At 36.6% G+C, this 26,870-nt stretch overlaps 1 protein-coding gene across 6 annotated transcripts in view; it reads right to left on the reverse strand.

Moving 5' to 3' along the window:
* Positions 1–26,870, reverse strand: part of BIRC6 (baculoviral IAP repeat containing 6) — a 174,355-nt gene that overhangs the window by 106,137 nt on the left and 41,348 nt on the right. For 3 of the 6 annotated variants that reach the window (XM_032102543.1, XM_032102547.1, XM_032102541.1), the window contains exons 13-34: positions 24,483–24,643; positions 21,527–21,658; positions 20,185–20,316; positions 19,754–19,932; positions 19,043–19,173; positions 18,034–18,195; positions 17,796–17,927; positions 17,530–17,627; positions 16,184–16,331; positions 11,836–11,969; positions 10,590–10,736; positions 9,829–10,016; positions 8,886–9,200; positions 8,401–8,500; positions 7,694–7,908; positions 7,316–7,524; positions 6,678–7,024; positions 5,408–5,627; positions 4,347–4,480; positions 1,702–1,839; positions 754–881; positions 202–333 (exon numbers count right to left, since the gene is read on the reverse strand). In XM_032102543.1, coding sequence (XP_031958434.1) covers positions 202–333; positions 754–881; positions 1,702–1,839; positions 4,347–4,480; positions 5,408–5,627; positions 6,678–7,024; positions 7,316–7,524; positions 7,694–7,908; positions 8,401–8,500; positions 8,886–9,200; positions 9,829–10,016; positions 10,590–10,736; positions 11,836–11,969; positions 16,184–16,331; positions 17,530–17,627; positions 17,796–17,927; positions 18,034–18,195; positions 19,043–19,173; positions 19,754–19,932; positions 20,185–20,316; positions 21,527–21,658; positions 24,483–24,643 — 3,682 coding nt within the window. The remainder of the gene's footprint in view (positions 1–201; positions 334–753; positions 882–1,701; positions 1,840–4,346; positions 4,481–5,407; positions 5,628–6,677; positions 7,025–7,315; positions 7,525–7,693; positions 7,909–8,400; positions 8,501–8,885; positions 9,201–9,828; positions 10,017–10,589; positions 10,737–11,835; positions 11,970–16,183; positions 16,332–17,529; positions 17,628–17,795; positions 17,928–18,033; positions 18,196–19,042; positions 19,174–19,753; positions 19,933–20,184; positions 20,317–21,526; positions 21,659–24,482; positions 24,644–26,870) is intronic. The other 3 variants (XM_032102542.1, XM_032102544.1, XM_032102545.1) reach the window with 3 other exon arrangements.

The raw sequence follows: 26,870 nt of genomic DNA on the forward strand, positions 1-26,870 counted from the left end.
CCCTGTAGAAGGATAAACTATTTCTCACAGAGCAATAAATTTCCAGATAGCTGCTTTTTTTAAATATTATAATATACTTGACAGCAGCCATGATGAAACAACTTTTTATAGTAAGGCCAAAGTAGGACAAAAATGACTTTGCAGGAACAGGTCTTTTCACACAAAGGACAAGAAGTCAGTTACAGTTTCAGAGCATCATACCTTTGAAGTAGCCTGCTTTAGTTTTGCCTGTTCTACTAAAAGTTTGTATGATGATCCTTTGTTGCTTTGTATTTTCTCTTTTTCCATCTGTTCCACCAAAGCCTTCTGCTTTGCTTTTAATAAGTTAAGTTGCTAAAAGAAAATGTTAATAGGAATAAATGAAAATTTAAGCAATAAGATGTTAAAAGGATCAGTATGTTCACATGATAGCAATCTTCAGTTCAAACTGTAACTTGAGCTTTTAAAATACTTTTAAATCACAGCTTAGGTGCTTGCGCTCAGGTGTACTCAGATATATCTAGAAAGTACATTATATTTATTGTCCAGTAGAGTACAACAGTACACTCCAACATTTGTTTTTCCAGCAGATCCCTTGCCCCATGGTTTTAGATGAATGTCAAAGAAGTTAGGCAGCCTTCAGCTACAGAACCAGACCTATGCAAAAGCAAGGCTGAATGAGTCCCAAGGCCAAAGCTGTTGTTTCAAGAAATGGGATGTCCTATAAATGAGACATACTTCTGTGAAAATAGCCACTACTGCGCAGGAAGTCACCTGTTTATGATGCACAAGCTGCTTTCTGATCTTTCGGGAATACAGTCTATCGAGGCTACTGTTGCCTTTAGTAGATCTGCTCAGACTCTGAGTGTGAAGGCTATTATTTATAAAACTCCACTGGTTTCCTAATGGAAATTTAAAAAAAAAAAAAATTAATCCATCTTATTAAACTCATTTAACTCTAGAGAAAAGACTTTATGTTTCAATAGTTGGCATCTCCATATACTAAGTACTAAAGAAACAAGCAAAAGCTAACTCTTGGCATTATTCAACTATCCCCATTCACAGTAATATTTCTGTGAGATTTTAAAATGCAGTGGTACCATCTTTTTTCATTATTCTTAGAACATATAAGCAGGCAAGCAACTCTGTCCTAAGTAAAAATAGATGAATGAATAGCTTAATAACATAAAAGCTTTATTTTCATTTTTAGGAAAGATATTGAAAGAAAACCATAGCTAATCAAAATAATAATAACAATGATAATAATGATGATGATAATAGTAACAACAACAATGTATGCTACATATTATTATTATTACTACTACCATTATGAAATAAATGAAAACCAGGCAAAAATCACATTTAAAAACAGTGGACACAAATACCAAAACATTCATGAAGTCACACTGTCGGCCCTTTCTCACAATACAAAGTGTCTCAACATGGTGCACTCTCAATTGTAAAGTCCCAAAGTCACAGGGTAACACACAGACATTTTACAAACTAGAATCAATCCTGCATTTTTCATTTGAAAAAATGAAAGAGATCATATTTATAAGGAGAAGGGGATGTAAATAAGCAGACAAGAATGCAAATAAAAAGACCACAAAATCCGTTTTAAAAATCTCTTTTTTCAAGTGAATAGAAAATACATTTTAGGTATTTGAACAGCTCCCAGAGCAATACCCATAGAACCAAGTTTTGATAGTAGATGTGATGTACCTGTCAAAAATCGTTCCCTTTCTTTTCCATTCAGGGGTTTCTTGGCTGTGGCTGCTTCATCTTCAACAGTAGCTACATAATCCAGCAGTCTGGACACCAGCATTACAACCCAACTGATCATGGGAATATCTAAAACTCCTTCAAAATAAACAGATTTGAGTGCCTTAATAAAGTTCTGAACAGGTAACAAATGTCACACATTTCACTAGGCCACAAAGATTCCACTCCCCTCTTTTTGTTTTTTAAAAGGAGAGTTGGAGTCTGAGCACTCATAAATGAGAGAAGAAATCCGTATAAAAACTTAGGTGCAAAGGAAAATGTCAGTTCTCTTACTCTCATGAAGTTCGAAGTCAAAAGCTACACCTCAACTGTGAAGAGTCAAAAATTGTATGCCTAAATTTCCTGAATACCAGATGCATAATGACAGCTGCTTGCATTAAAGCACATAAAGTAGATGTCTCAAATTCTATTGTGTGAAATTCCTCCATCAAGCAGGGCTTCAATAAGATAGTTATAACCATGCAGACAAATACCTCCATTTTCACTTGTTCATTAGTTTATTTTCATGTAGCTATCTGAATAAGTTGCAGGAAAGCCAAGAGTGACTTCAGACTAGATGAACCACGCTGGTGGCACTAATGACTGGCTATTGTCTATTTCAGTGTCACATTTAAATGCCATATTTTTGTACAGGCAAAAAGGAAAGAAACGTATCTTGCGCATCATGCAAGAAAAATCTTTGTGCACATGGACAAATCTAAATGAACAGTTCTGAAGTAAACTCATACAAAGTAAGCTCAACAAAGACCAGAAACCAACAAATAACGACCACTTAATTACAGTCATTATGCAAATGGCATACTTCTATACAACTGTCAATCCAGCAAAGACATCAGCACTAGAGGTTACACACACGTTTTCATATCAGTGCACTGTGCTGAGCCACATTTAACTGCACTGTGCTTTTCATGCACTGGCCTCAAAAATGCTATAATTAACTCAAACTATTATTAAATGCAGATCAAACGAGAAAACTAAGGCACAGAAACAATCCATCCAAAATCACATGTTGCTGACATCCAAGCAGTAGGATGCAGCCTGACTTGTTAACCCCAGTTTCCTGAGCGCACACTGACAGAAAGCAGCCCAAGCAGGCAGAGGAAGGACCCCAACAGGTCCATAACAGGACCTGGACTGGAACCACAGACTAAATTGCAAGAACAGAAATGAGCAGCACTGGTGACCACTACACACCTTTTTGGTTGGCAGAATAAAGAGAAAGGAGCCTGCTGCAGAGTGAGTGAGTACATACCTTTTCATACAAGACCATTCCTTTTCCTTTTATCTCTCAAAAAAAAAAAAAAATCAGAATTCTCAACTTCTCTCCCTCCCTCCCTCCCTTCCTCCATGTGTCTTTCGCTTATTCCTTTTTTCCTCTTTCAGCCTCAAAGTTTACTACTTCTCTCCACCCATAACACTCACCTCTTGCTCTGGTTTTCCTTTGTTTTTTCACTTTTTCCCCAGTAAGTTTTCACCCCTTTGACCCTTTAGTTATGTGTGATAGTTCTCAAATAGGAATTTCTTCTGCCATACCTGATGCTTCCACCACACATAATATTGCCCTAGTACTCACCTGTACTGTCCAGGAAGAAGGAAGCTGGAAGACCAGCAAATAAAGCTCTGAAGTATCAGTTACTTCTGCTTCCTAAAGTCCTCCATGAGGACAACTAGTAAGGCAAGAGCTATGAAAGGAATTGGAAGCTGTGGGGAGAGTGCAAACAGAGGTAGAGGAGATGTAAGCTTGGGTTTGCCTCAAACTAGGTAGAGACTACAGCAGGATATGGCCCCAATAGAGAAAGTACATGGTAGATCACTGGGAAGCAATAGGACAGCTTCTGACACCAGCTGTAGGTCTGTTAACATCAGGAGATGAGGGAAAACTAAGGACGGAGTCTCAGCTGGCACCTAAAGACCTCACAAGGCTAAGAATTTTAAACAATGTATCCTCTATGATGCTTTGCTATCTGTACATAACAAATGAAGTAGCCTAGGGTGTGATGTTTTCAAAAGTAAGAATTTGCTCAACCTTGTGGTAGTTAAAAGAACACTCAAAGAAAATCAAGTTCGCAGAATATAATTTCAGTAAATTCTTAGGATCAAAAAAATGTAAATTCCTTGTAATTACAAAAAGCCCCACAAGAACAAAAAAACAAACTCCATGTAGTTTGTAGAAACCGTGCAGATACACCTAACAAACTTGTCTTTGTATCTGTGTTTCACCTCAAAAGCTTGAAACTTAGAAAGGATCTCATAAGCAGAAAGGTGCATTTCTTTCCAAAGCATTAAATTCCAAAGTCATTCACTAGAGCTGTCTGTACATTGAATGTCAGACACTCTGCCAAAGCTTCCTAGCTGAATTAAAAGCAGTCAAATACATTTTTCTCAGGTTTTAATGGGGTTGGAGGAGGAATCTCTTTTAGCACCTGAAGAACAAGAAGACTCATCACATTTTAAAAGACAACTGTGTTTTAGAAATATAGTAAACAAGCAGTTTCTTCTTTTAATACACCAAAATTTGTGAGTTAATCTCTCCATTTTCTAGTTTATAATGTATATGAAAATAATTTCCCAAATTAGAGGGCTACCTTCAGTTCTTCTGTGCACAGGTAAATGAGGTTGCAGTGGTGACAGCAGGTTATCCAGGAGATTAAGTAAACTTTCTAAAACACCACTGTTGCTAAGCGATCTTTGGCCAATGCAAGAAAGCAACATGAAGACCCTAAAAATAAAATTTACATATTTAAGATTTTATCTCTTTTTCAGATTCAGTAATATCCTGCAACACCCCTTATATAACAATATTGTCCCAGGCTTTCATCTGAGACACAGACAGGTTGGTACAGAAAGCAGTACTGTGGCCCAGCAAACAGAGTGGATTTCACATTCTATTGTTTTTAAGGTTAATGCAGCATTTTAGGGTGAACATCATCTTTTTCACCCTCAAGAGGTCAGCAGAGCCTTCCACATCTGAAACAAAATCTCATATATTTTATTTCCTATTATATATTACTGAACAGCAGGGAAAGAGAATTAAATCCATGTATTTTTATATCTTTGAATTAATTTTAAAAAGATATGAAACTACACATGTTGCTGTTCAAAGAAGGCAGAAAGCCACTAAACAGCAAATACGTTTGATTAAAATAAAATGCTAAGATTTGGAATATTAAAGACCTCAATCAATAATCTGAAATAATCAATACATCTAACATTCAGTCCTCAACTCTACACGTTCCTGCTCTTATATCAGTGCAATCTTTTGTATTAAATGCTAATAGTGTACCTTCCAGTCTCAATCCCACTTTCAAATGCCAGAGGAGAGCAGCTCTATGGTGAGGGTACACTTAAGCCTGATAAAGGAGAAGGCCACTTTTGACACTGGGGAGCAATCCTGCTAGGTATATGAAGTTCTCCAAGTAAGAAAAAATAGCAAATTTTTGTGGTGTAAGAACCAAATAGGTGCAATAAATAACTGCAATTGGACATCTATCATCTGCAGCACTTTTCATGGTCTATTTCTTAAACCAGTGAAAACCATGGATAAGTACCCTTCAGTCCGATTTCGTCAATTCCAATGCTAAATTATGAACAATGGAATTACTTCACTGATCCACAGGTAATGTATCAATATAAATCTATATCTTACCTGTCTTGTGGAAATATGAGAAGTTGTTCTGAATTGTATAATTCCTGCAGTACGTTTGAGAGAAACTGACCCCACCACCTTTCACCTCCACAGAGCTGAACAAGCAGAAGGCCAGTATGCAATCGTATCTTGGGGGTTCCACTGATACACAGGTGTTTAAATAATTCTTCACAAGCTTGAGCATGAAAAGTACTCTGCAGAACCACAGGAACTGAGTGCCCTTTTAAGGAAAGAGAACACCTCTGCTTAAAGAGACTTGAAAACATCGGAAGAAGTTTGCAGTAAGTTTTTGAAACTACTACAGTTAAACTAATTGGCACAGGAGTAAAGGAGGAGGGAACATATGGGGAGATGGTAATTTGCACATAAGTCAACCACCAGGCCATTTGGTCAAAACCAAATCAATACAAATACCCCCCCAGAGTCTACACAATGCAAAAAGCAAACCATCATCATGCTTTAGTACAACTGGCACAGAAAATCACAAGACAGTCTATCAATAGAACAATGTTCTGCCTTTTTTTGTTGTTTAAAAAAACCCAAAAAACAAACAAACAAAAAAACAACAAAAAACACAAACCACCATTCCTACTCAGATTTTTCAATTTCAATTCTCCAAGACTTCTTTCAATGGCAAGCTTAGGAAATAAAAATCTTTACTGGATAATAGAAAATTGTGAGCTGAGCAGAAATACTGGTTTTATGAGTTCACTACCATCACCACTCTAAAAGCAATTTCTGCTTCCTCAGTCCACTTCTAACTACTTAATCAATCCTCAGCATTGCACAGGCTTCAATGCTCACAGATACTTCCACAAGGTGATTCTGCCTGGGCAGTTTTTGTTACTTCAGCAAACCGGTTCATACCACAGAAGGATCAGATGACTATCTGAACAAAGGAATACGCAGCCAGGACTACAGAAAAGCGAGAAGGACCTTGACACCTTCTATTCTTTTCAGTAAGTGGTTAGGCCAGCTTGGTGCCACTGGTAAAACTTGACAATGTTTGTTATCAGCTACTAAAATGACAGTAAATGTGGCTGGGAGCAGCCTGGTCTAGTGGAAGGTGTCACTCTCCATGGCAGGGTGTTGGAACTAGATGATTTTTAAGATCCCTTCAAACTCAAACACCATTCTACATTCCTATGATTTTATATCTAAACATAGTTTAAAGGCCTTATAGTAGGAAAGTGCAGGTCAAGAAATACAAAAACTTGGAAATTGTTTCTACTAACATGACAAAAAAATCAAAACCTCAAAAAGTACTAACCATTGGACGAATGTAGCAAACTGAGCAAAGTATCCAGTAAGTATCTAATGATGGTGCGTAACTGTTCTGTGGATGACATCTGAATCAACTCTTTTGGATCCGATTGTTCCTTCAGTGTTTTCCTGCTTGCACCTAAAGCTACTTTGAGTCTCTGAACAGCATGGTGAGCCAAGTTGAGTTGAAGCTGTAGCTGAATGCAGTCCTGGTAAGCAGAAAATACTCTGCTGTCTTCTTCTACTGCCTTGTCTGGCTTCCTCAAAAAGTACTGGGCATTGTTAGCACTGTTGAGTGGTGGCAGGTCAATACTCTGCAGAAGGATTTCTAACCGATGACAGGCCAAATTGTACCTAAAGGGAAATATTAAAAAACCACAATTCAATACACATTAGCAAACAGCAATACATTTGACAGTCACCCTACCAGAAGACAACTTCTGGTCCATTGTGAATGCACTGTAAAAAGAGATACTGAAAAAAAATACAGTGTAGTCTTTGTTACTGCATTCACAACCACTCTACAACAGCAGAGTATTTTCTGGTCTGAAGAATATAATGGGGAGAAAAAAAATCTGTAACATTATGATATCCCGGTGTTTTACATTAAAATAACTAGCAAATATACTTTTTTTCCCTGCTAACCTGCACTGTATGTCTTCCTGCAATGCAACCATCATTGCCAAATGTTGATCAATTTCTGGCTGATTTGCTGCTTCACCTTCTCCTCTGAGGGGATCGTGCATTAGTTTCAGCTCATTTTCAAAGGGTAGGATATAGGTATGGCCATAATAAAATCCTAATGGGATTTTCGCTCTGGCATTTGTGCTACCATATCGACCAATAACAGTGATCTGAAAAAAAGCGCAACTATATTGTAACACAATTGTATCAAAACAGGCAAAAAATCCATGAAGTCAAAAATACATTAAAAATTTATAGCCAACAAAAGTTTGGTCTAAGGAGAACTTAAGTGAAAATTCACATACTAACAAACATCAAGAACTTAAAAGATCCTTTTACCTTCATAAACCTGCAAACTGGGGGTGGCAGCAAGTCATGTAAAATAAGTGAATGTGTGCTAATGTCAGTAGCCACTACCAGTCGCCTTCCATCCACTTCTTCTCCTAAAGTCCAGATGTCAATGGACAAAGAAGCCAAATCTCCACAGGTGGGAATCAATACATCTGTCAGTAAAATAGGTCTTCCAAAATCCAGCGTCACAAATCTTCTTGCTCCTAGGGGAGAAAAACACAGGATTGCCTAAAAGACCAGAGTGTGCTAACCAGCAAGACGTATTACTTCTCAAACAATAAAGCCACTGTTTATGTATTGTTTAAAAGGTATATAAGGGTTTATGCATTGTTTAAAAAGTATATTTGTATACCTGAAGTTAAAAATAGCTGCACAATCCCAGAAACTCTTACTACAGCTTGAGCACTTCAAGAAGAAAATTTGGCATCTACTTAAATGAAGCTGTTTTGCTTTTTATGAATTATTTCTGAACAGGTTCAGAGACCCAACATATTTCCCAAGTCCCCAGGATTTTTCAACTATCACCAAATGCTGGGTCTTAAACTCCCAGATATGACACAATGCACACTGAGAAATATCTTTACTCTGGAAAGCTAAGAGAGACTGTAGCTAAGCAACTTACTTAAAGCCCCAGAAAATATTCCACTTCTCATTAGAACATGTGTCAAAATTATTATCAGGAATTGTGCTTTTACCTGAGTGCATTCGCTCTATAATAATTGACTGATGAGGTGGAGGTTGAAGAAAATGTGAAGCATGAGATATTGCAAGAGCAAGGCCAGATCCAAGTGGATTCTGAAGAGTGGAAAAACATCAGTAAAATTAAGTGATTAAAATCTATGCATTTACTGTGAGCTGTTAAAGATATACCATTTTGACAACACCTCACTACATTTAGATGTGAGCATGAACCATCAAAATATATTAACCACTAAGTTCAAAGGATTAATAACTCCTTACACAGTTAAGCTAGCTCCAATAAAGAGAAACCTTATGAGGTACTATAACAATACTACCTTGCTTTCTTAAGTTCTTTTCAGATGGTGTAAATTTAGTGATATAGTTATCACATTTCACCCAAATAAACATATATTTACTAGCATTGAAGTACAAATTAAGACCCTGGTAATGCTTACAGCATCTTGTTTCACTAAGGAAAAAAAAAAAAGAAAATAATTACCGTTCTAGACTTGCTTGTATTTTTGTTATGTGCTGCAAGGTTAACTGTTGGGGGGTCAATGACTGAACCAGGAAAAAGCTGAGCAAGCTCTGCATTAATAACAGCAGAAACTGCTTCATTAGGTGGAGTCAAAGGTGGAGTCATGAAGAGAGGAGTTGTTTTTGGAGTGGGTGGAATGACATCTGAAGGATGAATGAAGAACCCTGGAGCTGCTACTGTATTGGAAGGCACAGAGTTGTGAACAGGACCAACTGCTGATGCTGCTGCTGCCGCTGCTGCTGTTGTCTGATGCAGTTTTGCTTCCAGCTTAGCTTTCTGTGGAGAAGATGAAAGCACGTGTATGTAGCAGATAATACCACTTGTGAACACAGGAGTAGTATTGAACCACAAGTTCAGCTTTGATTATATAACTGGATTTAATAAACCTAAGCTACCTTCAACATTGCCAAGTTAAATGACCAACTATAAGCTGAAAAATTAAACTATTAAACTATTTAATTTGATTTACTTGCTGAGGAACATGAGTAGTTAGATGGAGTAATCAAAACAAACCAAAACCCTACCACTGAACAGCAAAGTAAGAGTCAATGAAGCCAAGGCTCATAATAACAATGGCTTTATGACTGGTACTTCCCTGGGTCAGCAACTGTGCTTTTCATTTCAGTGGGCTTTTTCAATTTCAGACTGATATATTTACGTATGAAGACTTAGATTTTATTACAAACTCTCAACCCACCCTTAAAATACACAAAAAACAAGTCTGAAAGACCAAAGCAGCATGGGAGACACTCCCAGCACTTTGCTTAAGAAGACTGAACCAGAGTGCTGAGCAGTTCCTTCCTCAGACACACTATGGAGAAAAAAAAGGCAACTAGCTCTGCAACTACTTTCTCAGCTTTCGAAGTTTAGATACAGCACTAAAAAGAGCCAAATAGCCTCCAACCTGTTGCTGAAGCTTCAAAAGCTGCTGCTGTTTCTCTTGCAGCACCTGGAGCTGTTGCTCGGCTGAGGCCATTGCATGAGAGAGAGACTGCAAAGCTACCTGGGCTGCTGAACTCAGTGCTGTCGAGGCTTCCCCAACCGTTCCAGAAGAGAGGCCACCAACTGCTGGGGTAACCCCAAAGGTACTCACTGGCATGAAACAAACAAACAAAGCAAAACAAAACATGTATGTAGAAATTATAAAACACACCTTTAATTCTTTATTAATTGTTCAGAGTGATGTAAAAACAAGACAAGTATCTCTTTTTATCCAGTTCTTGCTACAAATTAACATCATCTTGAACTACAAAGCATATGGTTTATAGACGCACACTGGTCATGCATGCAATACTTGGATTACAGAAAAGCCACCAATTAGTTCTGGAATTCCTCCACCACAAAAGGCTGTAACATAAAGATGCAAGCTTGTACGCTATACTCTCCAGTAGAAACAAACTGATTCAAATTAATAATTTTTAATCCAATTTGTTTGCTAAGATCCAAGAAATACAGAAATTACAGAAATTTATAGAAGAACTATATAGAATATATTTCATAGTTATATAGCATATAGAAGTTATTTAAGAAAAAACAAACCACAGACAAAACATTTCAACACTTGCAAAACTACAAGCAATCCATTTGTCAAACAGTGCCGTTATGTTCAATTAAAAATGTATTGTGGAACTATGACAAGTAGAAAAAATGAAAAATTGTATATACCAGTAAACGTACTTGCATCGTCCCTTTCTATTCTAGTTCCATCACTTGTTGAAACACAGGTGAAGTGCAGAGGTTCAACTTCCAGAAGTCCAGTAAGGGAAGTAAAACTACCTTCAGCAGCTGCACAGCTACTTATTTTCCCATTTCCTGAAAGAGAAACATGTATCTGCACAGTCAGCCAATGTTTTCTTGATAGTGAAATTTCAAGTCATGAAGTGTCAAAAGGGACAACTAAATATAATGCACATATTTTATTAGTTCATGTTGTAAAAGAAACATTTTAACACTATCATATCCTCAATATAAATGGAAGTGTATTTTTAAAATGATAATGCTGTCAAATCTGAACAGAATATATTAATAAATCAAACTGTCAACTGTGACAGAAGCGTAGTATAATCTTCTTAATTCCAGAAATAAATTATATATGATGGATGCTCTACTCTTTCTACACTGAAAGCAAATTAGCTTGCAAAAATACATTGATACTGGATATATCTACTGCAAAGGAAGAGGAAGAAACTGTCAGACCAACTACGATCATGCACGAATTTAATATAAAACCCAGACTATTAATCAATATCCAAACAAATTGACAGAGTTGTATGGAGGAAGGGATAGGAAGGAGAAAGACAACAGCATACATGAGAAGGAAAGGAATCACTATGACTCATGAATACGCTTGCTATGAAAAGAATTTCCTGACAGGTAAAAATTATCTAGTTCTTTAGGACATTGCAGGGCCTAAAGATTCACTTATGAATTAACCTGAGAAGACAGACACAAAAATGCTTTTAAGGTATTTTAGCTCCTCTAAACCAGAAAAAATACCTCATTAAACCTTTATATTTGAGGAACGCCATAGGGCAGTTTCCCAACTTCAGAAAAATCCATTTAGGTTTGTCTGCCTATGTGAGTGTTGCTAGCCTGAATGAATAGTAACACACCCCTCAAGGAAGCTACCTGAAAGAGCTGACAGATGATTCCTTGATGACTGACCCAGGGAATACGAGCAGCCTTTCTGTCTAATCTCTACCCTGAGATATTCTACAGGATAAGAAAATGTCAGATTCCAGAAGGAGGCTTTTACTCCTTGCCCTAAGGCCACAGGAAATGCAAAAGATACCATAAGCAAGAGAACACCTTGGACTTCAGCTTGGCTGGAAAGCATAAAATCATGAAAAGAAAACAGTATAATAGAGATCTACCAGTTCTACCACAATCAATCACTGCCAAACATACATACCTGATAGAACATCAGACAAATCAATTTCATCTGACTGTACTCCAATGCTGCTGTTGTACACATTTTTGCAAGAAGAGCCACATATTTCCAAATCAAACAGAACTGGATCAAAAGGTGAACTGTATAATCCGTATCTGCAAATAGGACAAACAGCACCATTCACACAATAAGAATTCATATAAAATTACAGGAAAAGGTCAAGTGTTTCACCATCAGGATTTATTATATTCCAAACTATTCTGTTCATTCATTTGACACATCTTTGAAATTATCACTTACTTACATTTCATTAAAATAATTTATTAGATGGCATTTTTAAACAGCTTATAATGCTAAATAAGTAACTCTTCATTACTAAATAGTTTTGAAGATGTAATACTGTCCTGGAAACATGACACACAATCACACTAGACATGGAAACTAGAACTACAAGCCTTAGACAATGAGCCACAGCAATACACACACCTGCACATGGTAAATCAGACTTTTGCCTGAAGTCAACAAAAACACAGTACTTTTCCAAAACAGCGGAAGAAATTCCACCTCAGCTTGTTCTTCCAGCTGAAGTAAGAATTAAAAAAGGAAATGCTGCTAGGCATACCAATCAACACTCGCGATAAATACCTCAACAGAAGAAAACTCGTAACATTTACTCTGGCAGTGCTGGAGGGGAAAAAATAGCACCATCACTCAAAGTGGTCCCAAACCAATTAGGGTTTTTATAAGCCAAGAAGAAGGCAACTCCAAAGTAGTATCAAGATCAGTGGGGTTTTTTGTTCGTTTGTGGTTTTGTTTGTGTTTGTTTTGGTTGGGTTTTTTTTGTATTTACCAATACCTATTACCAGCAACTGAAAAGAGGAAAAAAATGGAAATCAGGCCAAATTACTAAGCCAGAGTAGAAAGAAAGAATGCATCTGTGTAGGTATAAAAGTGAGAAACATAACACTCTGCACTTTGGCAAGAGACAGAAGAAATCTGAAATATTTCCACAAACACCAGCAGGGACAGCAAGTTCTTCCACCCCCTTTTCCCTCTGCCTCTGAGCAGTTTGTCTTTTCTTTACCAGATGAGGTAAAAACCCCCAACAGGTAATGTTGAGAAGGCTGAAATATTTAAACATCTTTTTTGATCCAGTAATCATGAAAGTGTAAATGTCTACATGAAAGCAACAAGGTAAAAACAGATTCTAGATTTCTATGAATGTTAAAATGCTTCCACATTAGCTGGGCTCAGTGCTTTTGACCACAAAATACTACGACTGGAATAATCACAAAATGATGAACAATCTTACAAAAGGGCAATAATTGCTACAGATCATCTGAGAATTACAGATCAACCCATTTAACATTGCATTTCCCTTACAAGGGAAGCAAATTCAAAATAACTTACAAGGCAGAAAATTCAAAATAACTTTATGCTCAGAACAACACAGGATAGACTTGGTTGCTCTTTACAAGCATGCATTAGACAGGATCAGTGCATCCTGCACATCTGACAGGACTGATGTGTTTGCTGCCTGACCTTTTTTCAAACGCCAGCCAAGACAACATGCTACTGTAAAGTGGCTACTAAAACACACGAAACTGCTCAGACAAAATTCAGTGGGGTACCTTCACAGCCTGCTTTAGACATCAGATTTAAAAATTTAATAAATCAGGTCAGCTCAACACTAATACTGATTACTTACATGTTTTAAACGAGGAGTTTGATTTATTAAGTAAGCAGGTCATAAAATGTAAAAATTCTACAAGAGCACTGTAGAGTAGAATCAGAATTTGAACATACTGCAGAGGGGTTTAATTTATTCTGTCCAACCCAGATTTATTTCAACAAGCAGAGTGCCTTTTACCCATTTTTCAGCAGGAATGATCAGGTTCACAGTTTTAAGCTTCATTAACAATCCTTTTCACAAAAGGATATAGAAGGTACATCAAAAAAACAACAAAGACTAAATCAAGAATGTCATGTAAAAACTCATCAATCACCTTACTCATCTGTGCAGTAATGAATATAAACTATGCGAAATACCTCTTCTGCTTCATTCATCAGAGCCCTCAACTGGAATAATGTCTCAAATTTCGTGTATCACAACACGAGGAAGGTAAGGACCAAAGAAAACGGCTCAAGGAAATGCTTTAAGAATGACTACAGACCTGGAGAATACAATGAAGATAAAAATACACTCCAGATATCCAGAATTTGTTTAGAATGAATCTGCTCTCCAGTGCCAACGTGGGCAGGACACAAGCACTAAAAGGCTTTAATTGCAGCAAGACAGTTTTCAGATCAGATGTGAGCAGGAGACAGTTCAAGTACTAATGATAACAGTAATTAAACCATGTAACACCTTACAATATATAGAATAATTTAATTCCATGAGTACATGAATCTGGTACTTTGAAGAACAGGCTGGAAAAATTTTCTCAGATTTGCTAGAGACAAAACCAACCTGCTTTTTTTAAGACAGCCTAAAATCCTATCTGAAATCTCTTTCTTTGTTGTTTTCTGACCTGCAAATCATGTAACACACCCTACTGGCCTTATCCTTGCAAGTTTTACTTGATTTATTGCAGCACATGACAGCAAAATGAGTATTACTCTCCCACGAATGTGCAGATCCATTAATTAGACATCTGCTTTTAGCTGATTACCAGATGTTAGGCTATTGCAGCTGGGACCAATGACAAAGAGGAAAAACACAATAGTATAAACTCTGCAATACAAATGCACACAAAAAAGACAGAATACAGTTTGGGAAGAGGAAAGGGGAAAAGGGTAAAGCTATGGCTGCCTACTAATTTCTCCTTAACAAAAAAACCAAAACCAAAAACCAATCTCAAAAATGACAGTATTTTCTTGATCTGTAGACATATGAAGAAAAGGCTCACAAATTTTGTTTAGACTAGTAAATTAAATGAAGGAATAGTCAGTCCTTGCTAGAGAGCTATTGTAATCAAATAAGTCATTTGCTGCTACTCTTAAACTACCTATGGGGTTACGGAGTTAAAAGAGGAATTTAGTTCCAAGAAGAAAATCAGTAAAACACCATTTAGAATCATTCAGAAAATCTAAGCTTGAAGGACACCAAGAATGAGCTCACTTCAGAAATCTTCCCTTGCCATGCAGACAGCTGTGTTCACCAGAAGGTGATCTGAAATGTCACACGTACCAAATTCAAAAGTGGTCAACTGGGAAGGAGGAAAACCTTCTATTTCAGATATGCTGTTTAAAGAAAGTACTTGGAAGCAATTTATATGAAGGAACAACTTGATTCCCACAGAAAGGTGTCATTCTCATATCAAGTGTAATTTTCACATTTTTCTCCTCCCTTTGGTTCGATTCACTTTGTCTATTTTTCAAAATTCTCAATTATGCCAGATACCATTTCTATTGCTGGGATGTCTTCTAAGCAACTGCAAGGACTACAGATGGTGAAATATATTAACAACTAAGTAGAGGAATGCAGCAGACAGCAGGATAAGGATCCAAGTGTAATACCTGAGACTAAGTTTTTATGAAGTATTTTGGAACTATAGTTCTTTAAAAGCAAAACCAAAAATAAACAGATATCCTCCCTCCTCCACACCTTTCCTTACTACATTTTCTATTACCTTTTCAATTTTATCTGAAAATTCTGAACCAACCTCCACCAAACCTCTTCTACCTTGATCTTGCTTGACTTTGAGGAAAACTCTCGCACCTGAACCACAGCTGAAAGAGCTGTCAAACAGCAGCACTTTTCCACCACCATAATGCAGCTTTGGAAACTGCTACAAAACTGAACCATCAGAAATTTCCTTTCTGTGTCATGTAAATCCAAAGTTAAACGGCCAATCAGTTCAATACGCAAAAGATGCGACAACACGGTCCTAAATTACATTGATATGTAATTTAAAAGAAGAACCTGCATTCCCAGTAAATTACTCCAGGTCTCTACACTTAGAATCTGGCCTTTAGAAGAAATACATTAAATGTATGGTCAGCCTACTGAAAGACTATAATTTTGTGAAGCACTATGCCAAACTGAAACTATTCAGTACACTTAATTCCCTCCAAGAGTCAAAATAGGACATGCTTTGTTAGTCCTTACACTAAACATCATAAATACTAATTTAAGGATTGCACAGACTTCAAACGCCACATACACATTTGCTGATTCAAAATGTGAGATAGCAATTAAATTCAACTTTAACTTTGTACATGTTAAAACTTTTTTCCAGAACTTTAGCAAATTAATCCTTTCTCAAACAAATACAGCACACAACCTTTTTCAGAACACCAAAGGATGGCATTAGACAGTTCTTAGGTTTGTTTTTACTAAGTTTACAACAACCACAATTCTTAGTACCTTGTTTGAAGTAACGCCTCCATTGGTGTTAGGCGATCCTGCAGCTGCCGGGACACTGCAGTCAGCAATGATGCACAAGCTGTACTGCATCCTGCCAAATCTTCATCCTTTACATAGTTCAGCAATACAAAATACCAATACACAGATCCTGCATTAAAAAAAAATATATATATTTCAGGTGAAACATGATATAAACTTTTCACTGAGAAAGCATACTTTGAAGGATAATCATTGGAAGTGATAAATAATTATCTAATGGTTACCGAATACAGACTAGGAGGTATTCTACCCATTCCCCTCTCTTGAGAGACTTCAATTAAGAATCATTCTGAAATTGTAAGTTTCCACAAGTACTTCTAATTCTCGTATCAACTAACACATAATTGAAGGAAAGAAAGGTTCCCAAGAGACAGCTTTGTAAACTTCTTTCATTGCTTTTACCCACAGCAATCAAAATGCTCTTGATATATTAAGGTGCTTGGCTAGGGGTTCCAATCCCATCAGAGCCAAGTCATACTCCAGATCCAGCTCTTTTTCTCCTTTCATCCTCTGGTTCTGGTTGCTGTTTCCTTACTCTGTATTTGCTGGAGGCACTGCTTCCATACAAATCAGTTCTGGGAGCACAGCACGGTGGTAACTGTACAGAAACACAAATCTCAGCCTCCTCCTCCTTCCCTCCCTGTGCATTCCATACCCTCTGTAGCAGTGTGTTAAGTGTTTTGACCTAGGTGGTAGTACAACAAGCCTTTTGGAATGCAAACTGATTTTTCTGCAAGACCCCTCAGTGATGCCAAGCTAAAAACAATTCAACAATGTCCTAGTGTGAAAAGCAGGCCTTGCCACCCAAAATACGAGCGTAAAGTCATCGTCCCATTCCATCTGGCACTCCAGATGCTTCAACAAGGTGCTAAGAGACCGTTACACTGCACTATAGATAAGGAAGGAATTTAATTTAGTTTAAATTTCCTTTTAGTGTAGGAGAATCAGAAGTGGATTGCTAGTTGGACATCATTGGGATAGTCAAGTTTCCTGGCTCTCTCCTAATTTTAAAAAATAACAGACAACCCTGACCATAACTGATGTCAACAGAATCTGTTGCTGCTAAACACCTTTCAGAATTCTTACAAAACTTACTTAAGCTCTTCCAAAAATGTCAGACTTCATGCTCTGGTTTAATCAAGCTTATTTGCTTAAAAATCCACCAACTACAAATGTCTACTTCATGACCAGACCACTCCAAGGAGCGTTTTGAACTAACCGAACAATTACCTCATTCTAATTTCACAAGAGAGTCCAACATGACAAATGTACCATGTATTTTTATGACAACAACACTGCATACATACCACCTGTGGCAGCAGCAGGCAAAAGAGGCATATTGTCAAGTAAAGCTTTTAGAAGAACTGATCCAAACCCTTGCTGACTTGGGTCACACCTTCCATTGCTACAAAAAAAACCAGACACAATGAAGTAAGAAAGAAGGATGAAATCTCTTACACAAGATGAAACAGTTACAAACACATATGTTCAATTTAGAATGCATGCAATTCCCCCAAATACATGTAAAACAGAAATAAACAAAAATAAATATATGCAAATAATTAGCACTAACCTGATGCATAGTGCAAGAAATCGTGCACATTTGTGAGCTATGCTCCGCCCAGCTTCAAAGAAGCAAACACGTATAATATCAGAGACACATTTACGTGTTTTAGTAAGCAAACTGTCATTTCCCTCCTTCGAGCTGTGGAAACAAGTTGCATACTTTAGAGAATTATATAAAACTTTTTTTTTAACCAAACTGATACTGAGAAATAGCCATGATAATTTGAACACAATTCCTCCCTTACCTGCCAGGGCCATTTGAATAGACTCCGGCCAACCAACAAAGTGTGTCGAGTACAAGACTCTGAGCATGTTCTGTAGTCGGTCCATCCTCTGTCTTCTTGCAAAGAGTGGTGAGAAGCTTCTCATGGAACTCTGAAAACTGTAACATGGCACACCGTTGAACTCTAGGGAGGAGGGGAAGGAAAGAAAAACCACAATTATCCAACATGGCCGTTCTCCCAATAAAGTGTCTCTCCAGCTTTGTATCCTGTCCTAGGAGCAGCATAAAAGAGAATCCTAGATGAAAGGAAAAGCACTACACAAGCATATACAGTACTTCCTGTGCACACATTCCCAAGTGTCCTATTTTCTGCTCACAGAACTTCCTACATTATGATATATCTTGTAAGCTTCTATGAAGTTTTTTCACCCCTATTAACTTGTCTAGCAACTTCTAAACCTAACAAACTTTCACCATCTACATCACTCTTACAACTTTGCACATACCTCTTTGCAGCCTCGATAACCTCTTTTATGCCCATTACAGTCAGTGCCATCACTGCAGGGTGGCAGATGATAATACACTTTAAATACTCTATTACTTGCGTCTAGGTCTGCAGCACCAAACTAGAGACTTCAACCACTTCTTTGTTAGCTAAATTTGATTCTAAACTTTTTTGACAAATAATCTAATTTCTGCTGTAAGAAACAAGGCAATGAGGAAATAGAAAGGGAAGATGCTTCCTTTAAAAAATGTATCTGTTTTACCAAGAAAACTTATTTACATTTGCCTTTTGAAGTCAGGCAAAAAACCCCACTTGACACATAATTTCATGCATGGTGTTATTCTACCACAACTTTCACAGCATAGTGCCCTCTAACTTGCAATTTACATGATTTTCCATATAAAATAAGCTTATGAAATGACAACTTGAAACAGTAGCTTGACCTGAGCTATTTTGAGAACTAAGCTTTTTATAAGAAGTGTAACTAAAGCTAATATTCCTTCAGATTTAAAAAACAACTACTAACCTTTCCTTTGAAATTGAAGTTTTTTTAAATCTTCGAATTGTTACAGAGACTTCTTGAAGTAAGTCGCAGCCTCGCAGATTATCTGATTTTCTTGAAGTAGTAGTGGCTTCAATTTTGCTAGACGGCTTTTCCTTATATTTTCAGAAAAAATAACATTCATAAATCACATTGGTTCTGATTTATTCTTATACATTGTTCAGTGAAATGCAAGCAGTTCACTAAAATCTCTCAGTTTGAGCATTGTACTAAAATTAACTATTTTTATTCACTAAATTCTATAATATAGAACAATAAATTATTCATGTTCTGTAATCTATTATGCTCTAACTATTCTAATAATGTCCACAAGATGTACATCATATCATCCCATCTTACAACTACAATGATCAAGAGTAAAACACACACACACACACATCTTCATAGAAGGATAAGGCCTATCAACTACTGAAAATACTCAAGGAAACAAAAGTTTCAAAAACAAGTGTTCAGAATGTGAAAGTGGCAGAACAGACTTTTTCCATTAAATTTGCACAAAAGAAACAATTTAGAAATGTTGAACTCTAATTCTTGAAGGTGTCAACACAGTGTCACCTCTTTAGAAGGTAGTCTTTTAATGGATCTTAATTCTGCTAACAGCTGTTTCGTTTTCAGATGACAGGAATCATACCAAGTCTACAACTAACACATGAATCTTCCTTGGCTATTTATTACCTTGCCTGCTGCAACTTTTGCCAACAATGAAGCAAGAGAATGGCCCTTGTTCGTTTGAGGTTTTAGAGGAGGTATTCTAACCACTGGTCTAATGCCACCATTGCAGATTTCTTCTGTTCCTCTGTCATTCACTGCTTTAACATGAATTAAAAATGAACGATACTTGCCACCAGCCATGCCTAAAAGTGGAGAACAACAAGGGAGGGGGAAGAATTTGCACAGTTTAAACAGATTGCAAGTTGTAAACAGAACAGAACAACCACATAAATTACAGTACTTGATCATCAGTTTGAAAGAGCAACTCACTATGGTGTTACACAGCAAAATTTGTCAATGTAAAAATAAATAACAAACCTATGGCTGACTACAGAAGTATGAGATGCACTTCAGTCACACACACTTCATGCGAATAGCATAATAAACGGGTTTACCTTTAACAAGCTTTGGACTTGTTAGTGTCAACATTCCAGCATGTCCTGATAGATCAAGTCCAGTAGCCAGCCATACTGGACCACAAAGTATATCTTCTTTGTGTTCCTCCAGAAATGGACACAATCTAAGACCTTACAAAAACATGAGCAATATGGATCTCAATTAGCCGTAAGTAAGTCACAAAATCTGATCATTTGCATGGATTAAAAATACACCATGTCAAACTCTGACCACTAAATACATGTAACTCAACATAAAAAATGGCTTGAAGTTCACTTTTAGATATTTTCCAGTGAAATCAATTAAGGTAAACAGCATTTTTAAAACCATTTTCAGTTGCATTATATGGATAACATATATGTTGACTGGCTTACAAAAGCCACAAAATACACAGCTGATTAAATAAAGAACCAATATATATGAGTCACACCCTTACTGGGTCGTTACTGAAGCAGGATAATACTGTTTAAAACAGAACAAAATTAAAAATAAATTTAAAACAAAGACAGTTTTGTTTCTTCTATGGGATATACAAATTACTGAAATTATCATTCACTCATCTGCTGCTCCTTTCTCAGCATGAAACACCTCCTTTATCACCCATTTGATCCTTCCCCTGATCCTTTGTAACCCCTCCTGTCTTGGAGTCATAGAATCGTAGAATGGTTTGGGTTGGAAAGGACCTTTACAGTCATGCTCTAGATAAGCTGTGAAGTAAGACTGTTGAAAGGACCAAGCAAAAGAATCATAGCTCTAGGACTGAATCACTCCAACTGTCAAATTTTAGCCTGCAGCTCTCCTCACCCAGACCCACTCACTGCCTTTCACAGTCTAAGACATTTTGTGGAAGAGCACTAGTTAACAAGAGAAGTTATAAAGACAGGCACAGTCCATGTGATGTGGCCTAGTTATGATTTCTTTATGTTCTGCTCCTTGCTTTCTTGGTTAACTGCAGCAATCTCTACAAAACCCAGGCATGCAAAGAAAAATTATATTAAAACTAGTCAAAGAAACAAAGTAAAATACTGCTGAAACAGGCTAGCAACTTCACTTAGAAAGGTGTCCTATCAATCTACTTGATTTCTAAATTCAAATAAATATTCATCTGCTTGTAAGCACCAAACCTCTCTAGTAGTTTTGCACATTTTTGTTGTGTTTCTGTTAAACTTTCAACTCATACAGCAAACAGTGCAGTGAGAGAAATAACTTTGAATACAGCTGAAAAATCAGTCTATCTTAATGTCTGAGAAATTTTTGCAGGGGAATTCAAATTTATCATTAAAAGAAGAAAAAAGCAAGCTCCTATTTTAATTGAAGTATAACAAGATCAATAAAACTTACATTGTGGTTCCTCTACATCCATATACTGCATTTCCTCATTGAATTCTACCAGTCCTGGTTTTCCATTTCTCTCCACTTCAATGTTACGAGCTGGAGATAAAGGAAATGTGATCTGTCTATCTACTGCTGCTTCTGGAAATAAAAATATTAGCATGATTTCAAACACTGTTCAAGGCTCAGGAAAAACAAAAGTGGTAGTTTGCATAGCAAAATTATCAGCTTTCTGCCCACAGCAATATTTCTAATATAAACCCACAAATACACAAAGACATATTTTTCATATGGATTGAAGCTGCAGCAAATAGTTAAAAAATAGTATTTCCGCATGACCTGTAATGAGCCTGTTTTGCTTTAACACTGCCCAAATTCTTTTCCCCTGATAATCAACTACAGATTACTCCTAAGCAATTAAATTCCAGTACTTAAAGTTTGATAATTTAAAGTTAAAATAACTGGATTGCTCCTGCTGAACATCAAACATTATTTTGGTAATACTTAAATACAGTTCTTTTTCCAATTTAACGGATCACATGAATTATAGATGAAGAGGACATGCCAGCAAATTAACAAGAAGCATATACAGTGAATTAACTGCCAGACCAAAAAACCATTAGTTCCCAACCAGAAGAATTATGCCTCTGGCCTTCCCATTACTACACACTACATATTTAACTGTTTCCAGGGCTCCTGTCATACAAAATAATGACTGAATAAACTCTGCCCTACACATCTTCCCTACATCTCATTATCTTAAAATTTCAGTTCCTTTCTCACCCCATGGAAGGAGAGAAAGGAGGGAGGGAAGTTAATTGAATTCCAGTCTGAGGTTTTTATACATTTCCAAGAGCCATCAAACTATCTTGAATATTACATCTCCCTAGGATTGGGACATTTTGGTTAAGATCTATCACAGATATAAATTATCTAGCTTTGTCTTCCCTTATAATGAAATCATTAGTGTCCTATTATTTTATTCAATAGTGCATAGAGAAAAGGCAAATGTCACTAAAGTCCTTTTCCAAAACTCAAGAAATTGAAAAAGAGAAGGAAATAACTGCAATGCAGCTACACTTGGAGAAGATGTTGGTTAGTTGTGGATCTCCAATCCTATTGAGTAAAAAAGAAAAAACTTTGTCAAGGCTGCCTTGCAGGTGCTCTCACATTCCCCAGTCCTTCCATACTGCCTGATCCCCTATTCAATGCTTACTCTACCCTGTCTGTAACAGAAAAAAGCAAATTCCAGTACATTGCATGTAAGGAAGTGAAATGTCATTTTCAGGAAGAGCTCTGTCATGTCTTCTGCTCAGTATGCTGTGCTGAAAAGCATTCACAGAGAGCTCTGGCAATTTAGTTCACACCTAAATCAAATGTCTCCAAGGAATTACCAACTCATGGAACTGTTTGCTCAGAAGTGTTTGAAAATGAAGCATTAAGGAAAAGAGTTTAACTTTTCTTCTATTGTTTTGTTCCATAGGTGAAGATTTTCTGATTAATTCTGACATTCAGATCTGCAAATGGACTGAAATCATGCTGAAAACAAAGCAGGTTCCATTCAGGAGAGAAACATGGACAATCCGTTCTGGTGGTTTTTGGTTTTTTTTTTTTGATAGAACATATTTCTCCTACATGTTAAAATTAAGGTTTTACATCAAGTATTAAAAAAAATGAAGAAACTGAAAGAACACCTGTTGACTGCTGTCCTGCAGTCACAGCTAGCACTTCTGTTAAATCTAAACCATCTTGATTCGTAAAAGAACAGGCTTTCCTCAAAGAATATTAATATGCTAGCGTATTTTGTTCTTGGGTAACAACCAGTTTACATTATTTAAAGGAGCATCTCCAGCACACGACTTTTGCTGTTAAACACTGGGGGATGCTACAGTGAAGTTTTATGAAAGCATGTCAATGATGTTTAAAATGCCTATATTCCTTTTTGAAATTTACAGCTGTTACTCCTGTGTAAGTGGGATGGTCTTACTTAGCAATTAAGAAAAAATAGGAAAAGCAGGAGGGAAAAGGGCTTTTATGATCATGCTTGCTGTTCTCCTCAACACATTTTATATCCAGCAACCAATTTAATATCTGACAGCAAGATTTCTCTGAAATAGTCAATTCTCAGAAGCTTTTGAAACAGAGGTGGCCAGTTAAAGATAACCAATTAATGCCTCAATAAAAGGAGGTGCTGCATGTAATACCTTCCACTCCCAGCAGACAAGGCAGCAGGATATGAAACGAACACTCTCACCACAGGAAAATCCCAATAGAGGCACTTCCACATCAAAGAAATGACTTTTCAATTTATGCTACCCCCTCACAGGTTCCCTGAGAGCTAGTAAGATGCAGAGTCCAGTTAGGAGTCTTGCAAGGCAAGAGCATTCCTAACTTTGGTCTACTCAGTCAAAGCGGCAAGGAACAAAAGGTGAAATTATACTGCAGCTTTCACATAGTTTAGTTAATGAGCCAAATGATGAGAGAATTCCCAAGGAAGCCAGGGATTTTCTTACTGCCATCAAGAAAAGCTTTGCTATTTTCTCACTGGCAAATAATTTCCTTCTGTGACTTAGAATAATTTATTATAATTTTTTTTTACTATGTCAAGAACTAAAAGAGCACCATTTGTTTAATCAATCTCTAGGATGATTTACAATTGACAACTTATTTTTAATGACTGTAGGATTCATGCAGTACAGAATTATAATTGAGTTCAGTCTTTCTGAGCTATGTACTTTCACTTGTGTAAATGTCAAGATTTTGGAACTGTTTACCCAGTTTGCCTCCACAATTTACATTCAAGCATGATAAGAGAAAAGAGCCCATGATACTAAGAAACAGAATAAAGCAGTAAAAGTGAAATTCTTACACAATTACAAGCAATTTTTCTGATATACATTACAGAGTATAATGAGTTTGAGAAAAGAAATAATGTTCTGAAAGATATCTTAAGTTTTTTTCTTACCATTGACTTTTCCTAAGCCTGGAGCTTTATTTTTCAGTAAAGTCACTTGAATCTGAGGGATGTTTGTGATGTTTGAATTCAAAACAAATTTGAAGTCCACATGTCCAACCATACAAGCTTTTGGTAAAACCAGTTCAAAGACATGCTCATCCCAGCTGTTGCTGTCAGGAAATAAAATAAGACAATGACCCAGGGTCAGGAGAAAATTCAGATCATGCAGGCAGCATCACACAGTCCATTCTGCATCTATGCACACTGTCTTTAACAAGAAGAAAAACTTATTTTGTCTTACTTGACATCTGCATGGATTTCTGAAGTAGAAGTCTTTCAAATTTTAAAGCTTTCAAGCTTTCAAGCTAACCATATTAATTTTGTGAAGATGTTAAAAAGCCAATTGATATGGCAGGGTGAAACAGTGTTCAGATAAAAGCAGCAGTGGAAAGATTCCCTATTACCTTCATGACAGTATGGTTTTCTTATTACTATAAATACCAGCTACTTGTTTCCATGAAAAAAAGGTATGAGAATAAAAAAGCAAACACAACACTAAAAGAGGATCGATTAGTGAAGCATGATTGGAAGTACCTACCTTGTAATCTCCCTTAAGTTGCCCTTATCCATTGTTTAACACTTACCAATGCGTTGCGTAAGTGTTTGAGAAAGTGGTACAAAATCAACATACAGGAGACTCAAAATACTATTTTGAAATTACTTTTAAAGCACGTTTGATAATTCATACAGGATGAAACATGCTTCTTACCAGACGCACATTCAGAAGCCTGTGCTGGGCAAAAGGGTGCAGCTTCCTTTTAGTAAGTCACATTTTAGTTTTGAAGACAAGTTTGGTTTTACACTGAAAGTGTAAACTTGAGACAAGTACCCCTCAATGATCCGTTCCATAGTTTGATACACTAGGGTTTGCAAAAAATTGTTCAAACGAAAGAGCAATGAAAATAAAACTAACAATGTGTCAACTGTTCTGCTTGTACACTTTTTTTTAAATAATTGAACTTCTTGATCTCCTTCATTTGGCAGTAAATATTTTTTTTAAATGTTACTTTGATATACTTATTTAGTTGTATAACTGAGAACACTAAGAAACTGAGTATGCTGCTATAAATATTTTTGAAACGTCTTTCTAACACCTAATTCACAAATAAATATTTTAACTCCAATAGCATGCTACACACTGAGTATTGTGCAGAAAACCATTTTAAAATAGATTAAGGAATGGTGCAAATGTATTTATTTCTTTACAGTAATATCCCTGAAGGCCAGATCTCCTTCAGGCACATGTAATAGACTTAAAAGAGATTTCAGGTACAAGTAATGAATTGGCATGCCAGCTTTCCAGAGCAAGCAACACAGAAAAGCAGAGATTTTGGGAGGAACGATGGACAGAAGTGAAAGATGGACAGAAGAGAATTTGTGGTTATGATTCAAGAAGTAACAGTGAAGAATTTTCAGCTAACTGTACAAAGAACACAAACAAATAAAATATAATGAAAATGTATCCCATTGCTCTGGGGAAAAAAAAACCCTAAACCTCTGTTAGCAACTGTAATACTAAATACTTAGAATCACTCATGCCTTTCCTCTAGCTTGGAGTACGCATAATCCAGTGCCAAACAGAGAAAAGTTTGGGGGTGGTATTTCATGTCATGCAAAGCATGGACTAAATAAGACACTCAAAGGAGCCAGACTTCTGAAAGACAAAGTAATATTCTGCTCATCCAGTTTTAGTTAAAGATCTGGTACAAACCCAGAAATGAATAATAAACCACTTTGTCTGCAGCAGTCTTTTATAGTCTGTGTGTTGCACACAATGCACACAGCCATAGCGAATTACAACTGTTACTTGTCTACCCCAGAAATCAATTTTAGACAGAATTGAGCAGCAGATGCTCAATAGGTATGGATGGAATAAACAATCTCCATTAAGGTCTCATATTAACCCAGCAGTAAAGAGATTTTCTTATACCTCTGACAATAAACTTCACAATCTAGTTCTCTGATTAGTTAAGACTTCCCTTTCAAGATTTTTTTTTTTAGTATCTCATAGGTTTGCTTAAGTACATCCTTTATTCATGTGTAAAGTTCCAAAGTAGCAAACAAATTACTTCCTTATTATTTTCTCAGTATCTCAGCGTATCTATCCTAAATATCACTTTTCTCTGATAATCTAATGCAAAGTCTTTTAGGAACTCTTCTACCTTTGAAACCCACCTAAATCTATAGCATCTCTCTAAAGAAGAACATACAATCCATACTGTGTTCCAAACGCCAATATAGCGTCATTCTCAACCACAAGATATTTTTCAACACACTTATTCATTCCTTCTCTAGAACATCTCACCATCTGATCTTCCAATGCAACTGAACTTTGAA

The sequence above is a fragment of the Corvus moneduloides genome, chromosome 3, assembly GCF_009650955.1.
Source record: "Corvus moneduloides isolate bCorMon1 chromosome 3, bCorMon1.pri, whole genome shotgun sequence".
In the NCBI taxonomy this organism is placed as follows: domain Eukaryota; kingdom Metazoa; phylum Chordata; class Aves; order Passeriformes; family Corvidae; genus Corvus; species Corvus moneduloides.